General features: G+C 42.8%; 1 protein-coding gene across 1 annotated transcript in view; it reads right to left on the reverse strand.

Moving 5' to 3' along the window:
• Window positions 1–1,530: 1,530 nt before the first annotated feature.
• The window catches only part of PTPRB (protein tyrosine phosphatase receptor type B), a 66,837-nt gene continuing 52,106 nt past the window's right edge, over window positions 1,531–16,261 (reverse strand). The window contains exons 28-34 of the mRNA XM_042872375.1: window positions 16,120–16,196; window positions 15,176–15,310; window positions 12,728–12,850; window positions 12,342–12,505; window positions 11,513–11,648; window positions 8,834–8,954; window positions 1,531–6,117 (exon numbers count right to left, since the gene is read on the reverse strand). Coding sequence (XP_042728309.1) covers window positions 6,095–6,117; window positions 8,834–8,954; window positions 11,513–11,648; window positions 12,342–12,505; window positions 12,728–12,850; window positions 15,176–15,310; window positions 16,120–16,196 — 779 coding nt within the window. The 3' untranslated portion in view covers window positions 1,531–6,094. The remainder of the gene's footprint in view (window positions 6,118–8,833; window positions 8,955–11,512; window positions 11,649–12,341; window positions 12,506–12,727; window positions 12,851–15,175; window positions 15,311–16,119; window positions 16,197–16,261) is intronic.

Here is a 16,261-nt window from a genome sequence, read left to right on the forward strand (position 1 = left end):
GTCCTCGCCAGGTTTGCATCCGTGCGGGAAATCACACTTGGTGGGCATTGCTCAGCAAAGCATGCCTTGTTCTGAGGCCTGGTGCAAACCAGAGGAGACAGGCACATGGAAAAAAGCAGCTGTGAGAGCTGGGCCATGCTTCAGTGCTGCTGGCAGACAGACACATCCCTCCCGGAAGGCTCACCCAGCTCACTCTGTCTGAGTGCACCCCATTTTTTGAGAGAGCACTGCCTCTCCTTGAGCCATGGGTCAGCATGTGGGCTCCTTGTCCCGAGAGGTCTCAAATTGCAGGACATGACTTTGAGGTTGTGGCCTTGGTGCTGTGGGAAGAGGAGCAAAACACAACAAAGGGAAGCTGCTGCAGGGCTCCACTCAAACACCAAAGACAAGCAAGGACACAGTGTGGAACTTGGCAGGGATTTTGGCACAAGCATGGAGAAGGCCATGTACAGAAAGGCCTGTCCTCGCCAGCACAGCACTGGTCAACGAGGTGCCCAGCTTTTGGCTGCTGCTCGGGGCTGTGGCTGTCACCCGTTGGCAGCACTCCCCCTGCCCTCAGCTGCTGTGTGTGTGCCCAAACACCCCCAGCTGGGTCCCGGCCTGCCCCACTCGCTCCTGACCCTGATGTGGATAAAAAGCTGATTGTGGCAGTATTATTTCAACAGGATCCATCTATGGTCTTCTAGGTAAACCAGAGGTGCTGGAGACCCTCTGTATTGCAGTTCCCTGCTGCACTTTGTAAAACAACCTGTATTTATTCTTGTCTGCAATGCTGGCCATGTTTCTCCTGTGTGGGGATACAAACTATACATGATTCCGCTCTCCTGCACCCACGCTGGCTTCAGGACCCAAAATGCCTAAGAGGTGAGCTTCTATGTCACAAAGAGAACATCTAACTCCCTCTTGCTTTCAGTGCACAGCTCTCAGTACAAAATAAAGCCTAATACATCATTCCTCCTTTTAAATAAACAGATTTATCTTGTCCTGAACACTTCTTATGACAAATAAGGACTAACTGAGACACACAGAGCAGGCAATAAGTATGCCGCTGCCCAGCACCCTGAACCCACAGGAATGCTAATGGGTTTCAAGCACTGTGGCAAGGGAGAAAGAAATAAATGCATTTGTTATAAAGCGTGGTTCAGATCCTCAGGTGGTAGACGGTGATGTAGCTCCAGTGCAGCCTTAATTGGTACAACGGCTTTGTGAGGTGATGTCTCTCAAATAACAGGCACTCAAGTTTCTGAGATGCACTGTTGGTTCAAATGCACATTGTATAATCCAGACCATATTTGTTTGGGGGTAAGGGCAAAGAACTGAGGATGCAAAGAACTGTATCTTTCTGCATAGGCACTCATCCAGCCAGAGGGCAACAGCAGAACCCCTTTTTCCCAATAGGCTGAGGATTCTGATGAAGTTAATGTTCTCTGAAGACCATCTCACTTGAAATCAAACTCACTTATGACCTTTTCTGAGCAGCAGGACAAGAAGATCCATAATGCAGAGGCAGTCACACAGAAGACGAGGATGTGATTTTTTAAATGAATGTTTTATTCATGAACTACTTATAAAAATGTGTAAAATACACTCAAATATATTTGATTTGTTGACTGAAGCTAAAAATATAAAAATATAATTAACAAATGCATAAATTAAATTGACAAGAGTAGCACAATTCTGTGTTCACCCAGTGTTTGTTAGGAACACAAACAGAAGCAATTATATAGCATATGAGAATGGAATATGTGCTGAAGACATTTTTCAGTCACTTTACTCCAGGCACTGGCAAACAATTTATGGCTAACCATATTAAAAACCATGTTCTTTTTTTCTCTGTGAGCCCTGCTAGAGGGCAATATATATTTAGCTACTTGATGTTACTCACAGTATTTCTTTAGCTTTCAAATAAAACAAAACCCAACAAAGTCATGCATTTCAATCTACCAGCATCATGTGCCCGAATTCCACAGCATTTGCTAAATGTAGGCAGCCCCAAGTCCCCAGTATTTCCTACCAGTCTTAAAAAACACCTCATTCTGAACCAGCTGTTGATCTGTGAGGTCATTGCCAGCGGACCCCTTAGCATTGGCCATCCCAACAGGTGGGGAGTTTGTCAGCTTGGGAGTTAGTCAAGGGCACAGGGTGTAGCGGGAGCTGCCCATGTGCTGCAGTGAGCTCTCACCTTTCATTCAAGGCACAACCCCTCGGGGCTGTGGGTCCCACAGCTCACAGAGCCCAAACATCTGTGACAGGGCCATGAGGGGAGTGACTGCTGTTTTAGGCTGTGTCTCTGAATGTCAGATGCGTTTCTCCGCTCTGTGACCCTGGGAAGAGATGCTAATGCAGTGATTAGGTGGTTGCTGTTCTCATTCCTTTAGTCCACATATTAACTCCCAGGCTGAGGAGCACGGCTGTGTGCTGATGTACTCCTATCTGCTCAATATTTAACTTTCTGCTTTCTAAGTCAAAGCACGGATAGCCGTATACAATACACAATATAAACGTAAAGCTCACACATTCTTTTTTCCGTTCTACAACTGAAATGAAATTCATAGCATATCACGGCATAAAATAATATTTCTGGCAATTTCAGGCATGTATATAAGCTGTATAAATAACTATAGCAGCAGAGAAAAACGTATAAAGTTGCACTTTTATGACATCTTCACAGTATGCCTTTCTCTCACTCACTTTTGTGTTCCATTAGTAACAAAAAATATCATTTATCAACTCCAGCTATGCAAAATCTACTTCTTTACTATGATCGGTAGTGGATCTTGTAATTTTATTGCACAGATTAAAAACATTTATTATATTTTTTTTCATTATTAAATAACTTTCAATACAAAAAATTTGAATCAAACTGAAAGCCCAACCCTACAAGTGCTTCAGAAGTTGCATGTTACTTTTCAGACTCGCATTCCAGTTGACTTTCATCAAAGAAGTACTCAGGTAGCTTTGTGGACAATGAGGAGATTCACAGGACTGGGCTCCGAGTGTGCAAATCTTAGCTTATGGATCAGCAATAACACTAGCCTTGCTTTATAACATTATTATCGGGAAACATCAGTAAAGGAGTTCTGAACATCATTCAGATGTTCAAAACAGAAACATCCTCTTCATCAGAGGATGTCTTTTTCCTTAAGAGCTGTCTTTGTGCAGTACAAAGGCTCCTTCAAGTCCGCTCTTGTTACATTAACAATTTCCCTTTGGTTCTGCTATTTAGCTTACAGGCACAGTAAATATCATTAATTACATGGATAAGTAGTTGTCTCATATTAAAAAATGCTACATATATACTTTTAACTTATTCTCAGTTGTTTAACACTGGTTTCATATGACCAGAATTGGCCAGAAAGCAGAACCAGAGCCATAAGGTGTATGCACATCTCTTGCATGAGATGTAAAGCTGTTCAAGAGCATTGTGCCAGAGTATGTAAGGTAATCTGCCCTCTTACTAAGGGATAAGGAGGAAGAGGCTTGTGAACTGTGTCAATTATTTGCTGAGAGAAAAGACAAAAAGAACGGTTTGCTGTGACATCATCATTTTGGGTGCAGAATTGCAAACTGTAGGTGCTGCTAACTGAGCAGAGAAACATTAAAATGAAGAGCAGAACAATGCACGCCCTTCTGAAACAATTAACAGTATACAAACACAATAGCATGCAATCAGACTTCTGCCATCCAATCATGTATTATTGAGCCACTTCCATTTCCCTCAGCATAAAAAAATGACACAGTAATATACAGTGAGATAATTTATAGAGTGTATTTGGTATGTCCTGCCAGTGTAATTGCACTGCTGGTGAGTAACACGATCGCCTTTCCTCAGCTACTGCTGCAAAAAGAGAGTACTGATGCAGTGCACGTCACACAAAAGCAATTTTCATGATGCCCTAAGTTCAGCTGTTATTAGTAGAGCCAGCAATCAGTCTAAAGCTGCCATGTTTTTGACCTTGCTTGCTAACATGAAGTCTACATAGCAAAAGAAACAGAGAAGGCCTGCAGTAAATCTGCCCCATTCTTTGTGCTTTTGCCTACACTTCTCTCTATGAAAGGGGCTTCCACTGTGATGTTGTTTCCTTCTTCAGATCCCACTGTGGGCAGTGAACCTTGAGGTTCGTGCGAGGGCCGAGAGGGATGCACAAGAGGAATGAGCCATGTTCTAGGACAGAGCTACCTAAGAGGTTGAATGAGCCTGCAGGTTCTGAGCTTCTGCAGCACCTGAGGGCGTTTGGTCAAGAAAGGATGAGACTCCAGCTGCAGTAAGAAGGAAGAGGCACTGTCAGGCTGGGTCCTTCTCTGCAGGAAGACCAGAGTGACATGGAAATGCACAATCTTGCTGGTTCTGTTTTGGAATGATTTAAGAAAACTCTGTCAGAGAAACCCTGCAGATTCCTTCACCCACTGTCACACAGGTGTTCCTACTGCAGGGAGTGTATGGCTCCAATAAGTCATGGCAAAGTCACAGCAGTCTTGTCGAAGAGCCACTGCAGTTTCTAACTCAGGCACTTAGCTTAGATGTATTGGTGGCTCTCTGGAGGCCCTCAGGAATACTGATTTCTCTGCAAAACAGAAGTGGAATCTAAGCACTTGTCTCCAGCAGCAGGCTACGTTTTTTTTCCAGGTAATGAATGGGTAGATAGATGAAAGGAGAACTAACAAGCACTTCCTTCTTGCGAAGAACCACTGTGTGTTGCCTCTTTTCTATTTAACTGAAGAGGTTTTATAAAGACAAAGAACAGCTGAACAGTGTTCAGATCAGTTCCTTGAAGAAGAAGCCTCTTTCACAGAGGAAAGAAGACGTTCCTAAACTGCCAGGCTGGGCAGGACACCTGGTGGGTGCTCCTGGATTACACTCCTAGCTAATCACAGGATGCTCTGAGTGCATCTGATGATTAGCACAGTGAGCTAATTATCCTGTGAGACTGCATTCCCAGGGTTACAAATGAGCCTTTTTCTATTCCACCTGCCTGTGTAGTAGTGACATGAGCTAACATCAAAGCAGAGGAGTCCTGTGTGGACATGCTTTCCGTCTGTAAAAGCAAACAGCCCTTGAAGGAGACCTGCACTCAGGCTCAGGCAGCTACGCTGCAAGCACCTTTAGGCTGAAGCCAATTGTGTAAAGTGTGGTATATATATCTTTGTAGGTCTTTATCTCAGTAAGTTTGCAATCTCTCTCATTTTTAAGCAGTCACACTGTTTTAATGAATTTGAGAGCCTTTCACATCCTTACATATCTCTTAAGATAAGTGTAAAAAGAATTTTCTTGAACAGCTTTCTTGTTATAATTGTACACAAGTACAAATGCACAGACACATGCTGTGCTCTGATTCTGCTCTCTGAAACCAGGGTGAAGAAACCAGAGAGTGACCTTCTCCCCTCCAAGGATGTGTGTGGGGCAAGTCAGCGAGACTTCACGGCAGCATGTGTTGTTTGATATTTTTTTACTATGTCACATTAGACTGAAACAGTTGCTTCTAGTGAGGTGGACCCTATGTTACATGGCTGTTATCAAGTTCTGTAAAAGATATGTCATAGTGGTATGAGTGGTGTGGATTTCACCCATTTCACAAGCAGTGAGATTAAAGTGTAGAGTAGCTTTGTAATTCTTATACAGGACTACTGTTCTCTTTCTTAATAGTAGCTTATTTCACCTTACAAATACTGAACTAATTAAAAGAAATTAATGAGGCTCTTCTCGTAGGATTTTTCTGTGTGTTAAATGTCAATACATAACCTGCCCCAAACGCAGCAGCCCTGTTAACAAATGCAATTTAAAATAGTTTATGTAGAACAGTTTACAAAAACTGTGATAAGAAAAAATAGTATTATCTGAAGCTTAATATTAATATAAACATTATAGAAAAAAATACATATTTACATAATGCCAAAATACAATTATATACATTAATATCTATTACACTTAAATTATATAATATCTTTTAAAAAAACACCAGACCAATAAATAATACACAGTCTCAATAGAAAGGTCTGGTACCTTTCTAGTGCACGAAATACAAATATAAAACAAACAAACAAACAAACCCCTACTTAACACATGTGGTCAAAAAAGCAGGTGTCTGTAACATTCTTAGTGCCTTGAATAAACAGCATCTGAAAGCAAGAAATACTGTGATTAGAAAAAAAAAAAAAAGAACACAGGTAGCTTCATGTTCATCTCTGCCTGTTCACTACAGTTCTCTGTAAGGTGGCTGTGGAGCAGGCTGGTGGCTGATGTAACTACTCAGGAGCTGACCTCACCTTTACTTCTGCTAGCATTTCCCAGCTTGTTGAAAACTCCCGTTACTTCAGTCTTTAGCTTCTGCCAAGCCTGGTCTGCCTGCTGATAACTGATTTCTATTAATGATCTTGACAAGGGATTGAGTGCACCCTCAGTAAGTTTGCAGATGACACCAAGTTGGGAGGGAGTGTTGATCTGCCTGAGGGGAAAAGGGCACTACAGAGGGACCTGGATAGACTGGATCGATGGGCCAAGGCAAACCGTATGAGTTTCAATAGGGCCAAGTGTCGGGTCCTGCACTTTAGTCACAACAACCCCAGGCAACCCTACAGGCTTGGAGGGAAGTGTCTGGAAAGCTGCCTGATGGAAAGGGACCATGGTGTACTGATGGACAGTTGGCTGAACATGAGCCAGCAGTGTGCCCAAGTGGCCAAGAAGGCCAATGGCATCCTGGCTTGTATCAGGAACAAGTGGTGAGCAGGACTAGGGAAGTCATCCTGCCCCGTTCTCAGCACTGGTGAGGCCTCACCTTGAGTACTGTGTTCAGTTTTGGGCACCTCAGTACAGAAAGGACATTGAGGTGCTGGAGCAGGCCCAAAGAAGGGCAACAAGACTTATGAAGGGCTTGGAGAATATGGCCTATGAGGAGAGACTGAAGGAACTGGGGCTGTTCAGCCTGTGGAAAAGGAGGCTGAGGGGAGACTTTATTCCCTCTTCCAGTATCTGAAAGGTGTTTACAGCAAGAGTGGGGTTGGTCTCTTTTCACTGGTGACAGGATGAGGGGAAATGGCCTCAAGGTGTGCCAGAGTAAGTTTAGGTTGGATATCAGGAAACACTTCTTTACAAAAAGGGTGGTTAAGCACTGGAATTGGCTCCCCAGGGAGGTGGTTGAGTCGCCATTCCTGGATGTATATAAAAACAGTTTGGATGTGGTGCTCAGGGACATGATTTAGCGGAGGGTTGTTAGTTAGGGTAGTATGGTTAGGTCGTGGTTGGACTTGATGATCTTTAAGGTCTTTTCCAACCTGAGTGATTCTTTGATTCTACAGACTAGATTAAAAAAAAACTGTTTTGATTCCTCATCCTATAACCTTAATTTTTACTGTCCAGCTTCAAAGAGCTACCTACTGTGATCCTGCAGTCTCACCCTGAAAGCTTCTAAAAAGCTGCTAGGGATGAGCTCTACATAGAGACAAAGGCCACCTCTGTTCACATCTCCTGACTGGTCCTCTATCCATGAGAACAGGAGATGAAGGACTGTGCTAGTGCCAGGTCTGCTACTGCTGCCCCAGTAGGCCAAGGCAGGGATAGGAGGCACTGATGCGATGACTCCAGGAAGATGACTTCCCAACAGTAGCTCTGCTCTGTCCCCAGCCTCTCCTTAGCAATAACAATCACTTGAACTTTTCAGCACACCTCAAGTTTAGGTCAGCAGGACCATAATGTCCTGAAAGATCCACCTCTTACTAGGAATATCCAACAACCTGATGTTTAGGACACTCTTCTGGAACACAACAGACTCCTGTTCACTATTGGCTATAATGGGAATCATGGTTGTATCTGTATGATGGGAACATTTCAGGAACATTTATCAACATGGGAACAGGATACATGATCTGCTGTCTTCAGTACATGCCAGGGTCTGTAGTAATAATCGTTTCCCTAAGGCCACAAAAGAAATCTAATCTTGCAGTGTTACTCAGAGCTGTTGCGCACTCCAACTGGTTGTTGAGGACCATGGTGCCTCAAGATGTAGCTAAGATGTGATCACAGCTGCTTCCTCTGTTTTCCACTGGGAAGTAAGACTGAGTTTCTCGAGACTATTTTCTCAAACTTAACAGGGAGCTCAGACACCCAAATGGCTTAAGGGTTTTCAGGCAGTGAGGTATATGTGGGTTATACAACATTCAAGTGCTTTTGTGGGTGTAGCTCTAAATTCTTATTTCCAAGGAACTGGATATAGGCTAGGAAAAAGGAGCTGAAAGAAAGGATGGAGAGTTGTTGGAGTAGAAGAAAGCACAGCCTTGGATACCTACATAATCCATTAAGACAAGCAGAAGTTTCTTCAGAACACCTATAAAGTCAACAGAAAATGGGGAAAATACAGAACAGAAGCTGAACGCCAAGGATGACAGAGGAGACCAGGAATTCCAAGCAGTCTCAGTATGCTGAAAAACAAGGTATAACAGGAAGCCAGCATCAGGACAGGGAAAGGATTCAGTTCATCCAACAGCATAGGAATCATAAAGTGCAAAACTCTCTCTGTCTCTCCCCTATGCATGAGGGCAAGTAAGAGCAGCAAGAGAAGTTATAAATACTTCACAGAATCATTTAAGTTGGAAAAGACCTTCCAGATCACCACGTCCAACCATCACTACTAATGAAGGAGTCAGAGTTGCAGAAACATGGTTGTTAAGCCCCTTATGAGGCTGATGGTTGAGAGTAACAAGAAAACACAAGTGAAGAAATGAATGTCCAAGAAGAGAACAAATATCAGTGATGAGGGATTGAGAAATCTGCCCCCTGGATTACACTGTCAATGATCTATTAAATTTGAAATATCCCATAATTTGATAATTTTCCACTTACCTCTGTGATACTCAGGATTCACATTTTCATATATTGGAAACAAAGGATTTTCTTGTTCACTGCGAAGTTTTCTGGCTCTTAACACATCTCTCACACATTGATGCAGATACACATATTGACACTGCAAAATATACACATACATTTTTAAGTCACCCTGGGAAAAGTAATTACAGGCTGACTCCCTCAGGCAGAATCAAGAGCAGTGTTATAAATGAAAATATACTTCTAGAATTCACCTCTTTTTTATTGTGGTAATACAGTAGACTTTTGTGATAATCTGTTTTTAAAAACAGTATCATTAAAACATAATTAAACATAAACACGTTTTGATTGATTATATCATGACTGAAAGCTTCATCAACTGCAAGGCATAGTTTGACATAATGCTGTGTTGGATAGCTGCTACTCTGAATGCTTTGTATAATTTATGTGCAACTACTAATACGTAAAGGGAAGCATGTGGAAGAAACAAACAGCTTCCTGGATTCTTTTTTTCTCTGAAAAGAAATATTTTCTACAGATGTTATTAAAGTATAAAAATATTTCAGAACTTTGATGAATGCCTCTTTTTTTTGAATCCCATATATGTTATAAAGTTGCTTCTGAATACACAATGAATGACGATCATCTTTCTGCAGAATGCCTTTCACTAGAAGGGAGCTGAGATGACATTCACAACCAATGCAGAGATGGTCACCATGATGTTACTGACTATCAAACTACCATTATGAAACAGATTGTTAAATCCCCATGTGTTGTCACTATTTCTCGCTTATAAAATGAGTCATTATCGTTTTCTGATTAGTGTAGAATGGTATCCAAAAATTAGGCAAAGCATCTTGATATATCACAGAATCACAGAATGGAAGTTGGAAGGGACCTTCAAGATCATCTGGCTCCAACCCCCAGCTATAGGCAGGTGTCATGGTTTTATGGTTTTTTTTTTGTTTTCAGTATTCTGCATCAAAACATCATGTAGTGCACTGGGTATTAAAGTGTTAATGCCCCAATCCCAGGTACCTATCCCTGTACATTACAGAAGTCACAGGATCTGGTCCTTCAGGGTGGGGCGCTCTCTTGCTGCCTGGCAGTAGGTGCTGGAGGCTGCTTTCCTAGCCGTTCCAAGCTCTTCAGGTTTGACTTGGTCTCAGGAACTCTCTCTCTCCTAACTTATTTGATTTATTAGTCTCAATTTCAATCCGATTGTATTATATTGTGTTATCTTGCATTCCGGTATCATAGTAAAATAAGTTTTCCTCCATAGATTGTTGCCGCTGTTTTTTCTCCCTCCCTTTCCATTTTTGTGGGGCCGGGGTTGGGGGGGGGGGGAGGGCAGGGGCGTACTGCCCCCCTTGTCATGGGCAGAGATTGATCTAGTCAACTCCATGACAGCAGGAACATCTCCCTTTAGAACAGGTTGCTCACAGCCCCATCCAGCCTGGCCTTGAATACTTCCAGGGAGGGGCATCCACAGCCTCACTGGGCAACTGTCCCAGTGTCTCACCACTCTCACTGTGAAGAATTTCTTCCCAATATCTAGCCTAAATCTAGTCTCTTTCAGCTTTTTCATTTCCTCTCGTCCTGTTGCTATCTGCCCTTCTTGCTCCACCTCAAAGACATGATTTCTCAATAAGCATGCATTTCCTCTCCCCAGATCTTCAATCTATTTTCCATAAGAAATTTAGCTATCTTTCTGTGCATTTTTCTCAGTTCTTTGGCTCTTGGAAAGTGAGCATGCCTCCAATCTGCCCTGCTGACTATGGGGAAATGGATTCACCTCTGAGGATGCCAAGCTCAGACTGAGAAGTTGTCTCCCTTCAAAGTGTTCTGTCATTAAGACAGTTCCAGGAAATCTCTCCTTTACATTCCCAGTGGTGCCCATATGCTTTTGTGACTTCTGTATCTATCAAGAAGCTCAGCCACTGATATTCTTCTTTCCAGATTGCAAGAAAGAGCTCCATTAGTACCAAGCTACAGGCAGACCCATCAAACACATTCCGATTGCTCTATTAACAGTTCAGAAAAAATCTAAAGACTGCTTTCACAGCTCTCCTTCATTAAATCAGCTTTTAAGTGGTTAGCTGCTATTAATGTAAAGTGATTTTCTTGCATTTTTAAAAGCACAGAAAGAAATCCCAAACACTTTTTCTGCACTTGTAGAATATATGTACTTCCAGCACAGTATGTTAGAGTCTGATCAATTTTTCCAACACCATTAATGAAAATGGACAGAGCAGCTCAATAAAAAACACACTTTAAAGCCACAAGGTCACAGTGCCAGGAGTTTTAAAATTATATACACCTAATTTTTCCATTCTCCATTCCTTTTCCCCATTACATCTACCTATGTTCACCTTCTCACTCCACACCCAAAGGAGTTCTCTCTGTTCAGAGCTCATTTGCTGGACACTGTAATAACAGAACAGCATGCTGTGAGGTGTCTGCTGCATCACGCTGATGGGGTGATACTGGTACAGTGCCAAGGGACTATAGGAAGCATTGCCACCACTTGTTGGGGCTTGCACCTGCTGTATGAGCCAATGGAAATAAACCTGAACTAGAGATTCTTAATGTATCTAACAAGTATTTCATAATGGAATAACTGTGAGGTGCTTTAAGATGAGAGATTATTAAACAATGCAGCTGGTGTTGGTGTACTGTAGGCTATCCAAAACTTACCTCTGTTTGAACCATGTGAACCCGGTGAAGCCTTAGATCGTGCACTGCTGCATAAATGTCAACAGTGTCCTTTGAATCCAGTTGCTGCAGAATTCGGTCCAGTGCAATGAATGTGCCAGTCCTGCCAACTCCAGCACTGAAAAAGAAAGCAACCCAAAAGGTTTAAATGGAGATGGATCAACACATGCAATACTTTTGTACAGTTAGATTTCCAGAATGAGAACTTCCTGGTCAACTGGCATCTCTGGGACTTTAAAGATCATCTAGTTCTACCTTCCCTGCTTTGGGCAGTGACGCCTTCCACAAGACTGGGCTGCCCTAAGCTCCACCCAACCTAGCCTTGAATGCTTCCAGCATTCACAACTTCTCTGGATAACCTGTTTTAGTGTGTCACCATTCTCATAGTGAAGAAATAAGAGGATGAGAGGAAGAGAGGAAAGGAAGGATCTGTCAGTTGGTCTCAACATCCGTATGTATCCAGACTCATCCTTGGGTATACTTCCTGTTCGGAACATGTTCTTGTGATCCAGATGTGCTGGGTCACAACCAGCAGCACACAGACAATTTAAGAATGCATAAAGCATAAGAGCAATTGCAGCTGCTGAAATTTCGAAGTACACTCCAGTGGATCCCAAAAGACACAGTAGTTTCTGGGGCTTCTCCAGGGTAAGACTGTGAATGATTTTATATGCCTTGTGAACGCTGCTCAGAGGTACGTGGGAATCTACGTCCATTGATCATCTCTCAGGTTGTGTGACTGAATACTTGGGATCTTCCCAACGGTATGCAGAAAAGCTCTGTGCTGCTGACTTTTTGCTGCTGCACATACCTGCAGTGCACAACAGTTGGTCCCGTTTCTGGGGTCCTGTTGATATAATCCCTTACAGTTCTGACAAACTGGATCAGGGACTGGGTGGTCTCTGGCACTCCGTGATCTGGCCACACGGTGTAATGGAAATGACGAATGAGCTTTGTTGAGTCAAGCTGCTCCTCCTGTTGAGGTACAAAGGTGTGGGTCATCAGAACAGCCAAGAGATGAGGACACACACATACACAGCCTCCATGCAATTTCAGAATGCCACAGCTACTACCAGAGATGAACTGGACATTATGCACCTGTGCTACAGCAGAAGAAACCTTCCTCACTTAGCCTTGCAGGTTTTTTTTAAGTCAAATAATAATATAAAAAGAAAAAAAAGATGAATGGAAACATACACTGCAGATTTTAAACTCTCGTATTGTCCATTCTGGAAGCACCGATTCAGACAGCATTTCAACTATCAGATCTCCATAGTACAAGGAATCCTGGTCAAGGGGCCAGTAGTGATCACACTTCACCTGCAGGGACATGGAAAAAGATTGATTCATTGTCAATAACAGCTGGAAACAAAGCTTTAATACAGCACTGGCAGGAGCAGATTTCAGACCTCCTGTGCCTAAAGGATGAAGGAAGAACTACAGAATCAAAGAATCATCTAGGTTGGAAAAACCTTGAAAATCATCAAGTCCAACCATCAACCTGACCTACTAAGTCCCTTAATGCCATGTGCACATGTCTCTTAATTACCTCCAGGGATGGAGACTCCATCACTTCCCTGGCAGCCCATTCCAGTACTTGACCATCCTCTCTATGAAGAAACTTTTAATAATGCTCAATCTAAACCTTCCCTGACACAATTTGAGACCATTTTTCATATCCAATCGCTTGTCACCTAGAAAGGAGACTGGCAGCATCCTCACTGCAGCCACGCTTCAGGTGGCTGTAGACAGCAGTGAGGTCTCCCTTCAGCATCCAGACTCCAATTCCCTCAGCAGCTCCTCATTAGACTTGTTTTTTAAACCCTTCACCAGCTTCATTGTTCTTCTCTGCACATGCTCAAGCAATTCAATGTTGCTCTTGTACTGAGGAGCCCAAACCTGAACACAGTACTTGAAATAAGGTCTCACCAGTGTTGTGTATAAGGAAACAATCTCTTCCTAGTCCTGCTGGCCACACAATTTCTGATGCAGACCAGGATGCCATTGGCCACCTTGGCCATTTGGGCACACTGCTGGCTCATGTTCAGCAGGCTGTTGAGCAGCATCCCCAGCACTCTTTCTGAGCAACTTTCTAGCTGTTCTCTCCCAAGCCTATACTGCAGCGCAGGGTTGCTATGTCACAAGCTCAAGACCCAGCACTTAGCTATTATGGCTGTTGAATGCCATACGATTGGATTTGGTCCTTTGACCCAGCCTATCTATATCCCTCTGCAAAGCCTTCCTACCCCCAAGCAGATCAACAGTGCTGCATAACCTGGACTTGTTCATAAACTTACTAAGGATGCACTTGATTCCCTCAATCCAGATCACAGATAAAAAATGTTAAACAAAAACAGCCCCAGTTCTGAGCCCTGGGAATGACTTTATTAATCAGGTCTCTAAATGGGTCAAAGTCTGCCATCTGGAAATCTGAAGCAGTACTTCTTCTAACTGCATTCCTTACTTCACAAAAGATCAAAAACTCTATCACTTCACAATCCCTGTGCCCAAGGCATCCTCCAACAACCACATAATCCACAAGCCCTTTCCTGTATGCGAACAGCAGGTCAAGTGGGGTACTTTGTCCAGCTAGTTCCCTCACCACCTGTGTCAGGAGGTTATCCTCCACACACTCCAGGAATCTCATAGACTGCTTCATCTTTGCTGTACTGTATACATATGGGAAATGGAAGATCTCCATGAGTATAAGAAAGAAAAGCAGTACTAACAGCAATTGAAATAAGAGACCAATGTCCCCTCCTGCACTGTCAGATCAATAGACAGGCACTGGGATGGGAAAGAACATGGATGAGGCTAAAAGAGAGAGTTCTCATCACCAATGTTTGTGATGGGGGAACAGGAAGTGCTTCACTGATGTCTTTTTCTGAATGCCACAACCTTTTCTGTGACATCTCTTCCCAGAGCTCTGCACAGATGAGAACCAGGCTTCCAGCACATGCTTCTCTGCCTCCTTCTGAGATGTGACAGTGGGATCCCACTGTGAGCCAGTAAGGTGCAGTAACAGACAGCTTGCTGCCTGGCCTGCGTCTGTTTTCTCCATTAAGGAAAAACAACAAGCAAAAAGAAAATATTGCTATATATCCACTGGAAGAACACCATTTCGAGCTGATTTAACCTTTTAACAGATCTAGTCTGTGTCTTACAGAGAAGGAGCAGGACATGGTCACACTTGCAGAGCTGGATTGCTCAGACAGCTAAATATTGTCTACCTATGCTTGCACTCAATCAAGCCGTTAGGTGTGTGAGTGGTCTCTTTGCTTACAACATCAGGGCTTATCAAAGAGATGCCACATATTTTTTTGCAGGTGGTTGTCCTTAAGGGAATCACATTAGTACTAGTGAACAAAGTGCTGGATTAGAGACCAGAAGCACTGATGCTGCATGATCTTGGGATGGTCACTGCATCCTAACTTTACAGACTTTAAATTCGCCTCCTGTCTTTAGATTACAGCTTTCATCTCTTACTGTGTATACTTTGAGTGGGGCTTTTGGCATCAGCGTGATGCAAATAATAAGCATAAACATTGAATAAATATTAAAACATTGATAATGACATTATAAAATAAAATTAAAAAAAAACAACAATAATTAAGTCGATATTGATAAAGAAAAGTCACTGCTCACCCGGCCCTTCTCAACACACTGGGTTACCATGACAATATTGTGCACATTTTGTTCCCATGCCATCTTCCAGAACTCATCTTTAGTGCCAGGCAAAGGACCCTGAGTTGCTATGTATTCCCTGCGGAAATTATTGCCCTGCAAGAAAAGAAAACTTCATTAGTTTCCATAAAGGCAGAAAAAAAGATCTTCTAGCAACTGAACAAGCCACAGAGTTACAGTCTGCAGCAATGATGCCCTTGCTGGGACAACAGCTTTGAGAGCTGAGTTACTGCCTTAGACCTCAAAGCAGAAGGCTGGTGGGCGCAGAGAGAAAGGAAGAGACTGCAGAAGTGTATATAAATACTATTCCTTTTGTAACAGTCAAAGTTTTGCATTGCTATATTGTGTCCAGCACAGTATCAAGCAATTTTGGAACGAGTAGGAGTTTCTGTTTCAGTTCTGATGCTTTTAATATATTAGCTGACTTCTAGCTTGAAATTTATATTGTTAAAACTACTGCTATCATCAATCAACTCTCTAGTAAATGACATTATTGTAATCTTGGCCAGTTTCACCATCAGACAAGGTGCCAGCGCTGTCAGGATGAGCTGCAGCTTCACACTGAGGATGCCACCTGCAGTGATAGCTACAGTTGTTGTGGACAGTGTATAAAAATCAGTGACCTTTGAAAATGTGTCCTTGGCCAATTAGACCTGCTATCTTACATAACTATAGGAATCTAAGAAAGTGTCCTTGAGTGCTAGCTGAACCACTCAAAGCTAACTTAATGGCAGCCAGACAGAGCCTTTTAGCACACCTACAAAATAAGTTCTCAGACTTCCAGCTAAGATGAATAAATGAAGGGGGAAGGGAGGCCTTAAGCCTCCAGCTGCATATTCAGTTTTAGATGAAGGGCAAATAACCACTAAGGAAGGACTGTAAAATAACATCTCTGAGTCACTTACTGGTATATAGCTTGCATTAATGTAGTCTGAGCAAGGGTCATCATCCACATTGGAAAGCTTCACTCTTGATGTATCATCTAGGAAGAACGCGATTACAAGATGCTTACAGCTGGGTCTTGATTTTCAGTCCCTCTCCCATTTA

Source organism: Lagopus leucura, unplaced genomic scaffold (genome assembly GCF_019238085.1).
Source record: "Lagopus leucura isolate 7727_CA_CO unplaced genomic scaffold, USGS_WTPT01 Super-Scaffold_100008, whole genome shotgun sequence".
NCBI lineage: Eukaryota > Metazoa > Chordata > Aves > Galliformes > Phasianidae > Lagopus > Lagopus leucura.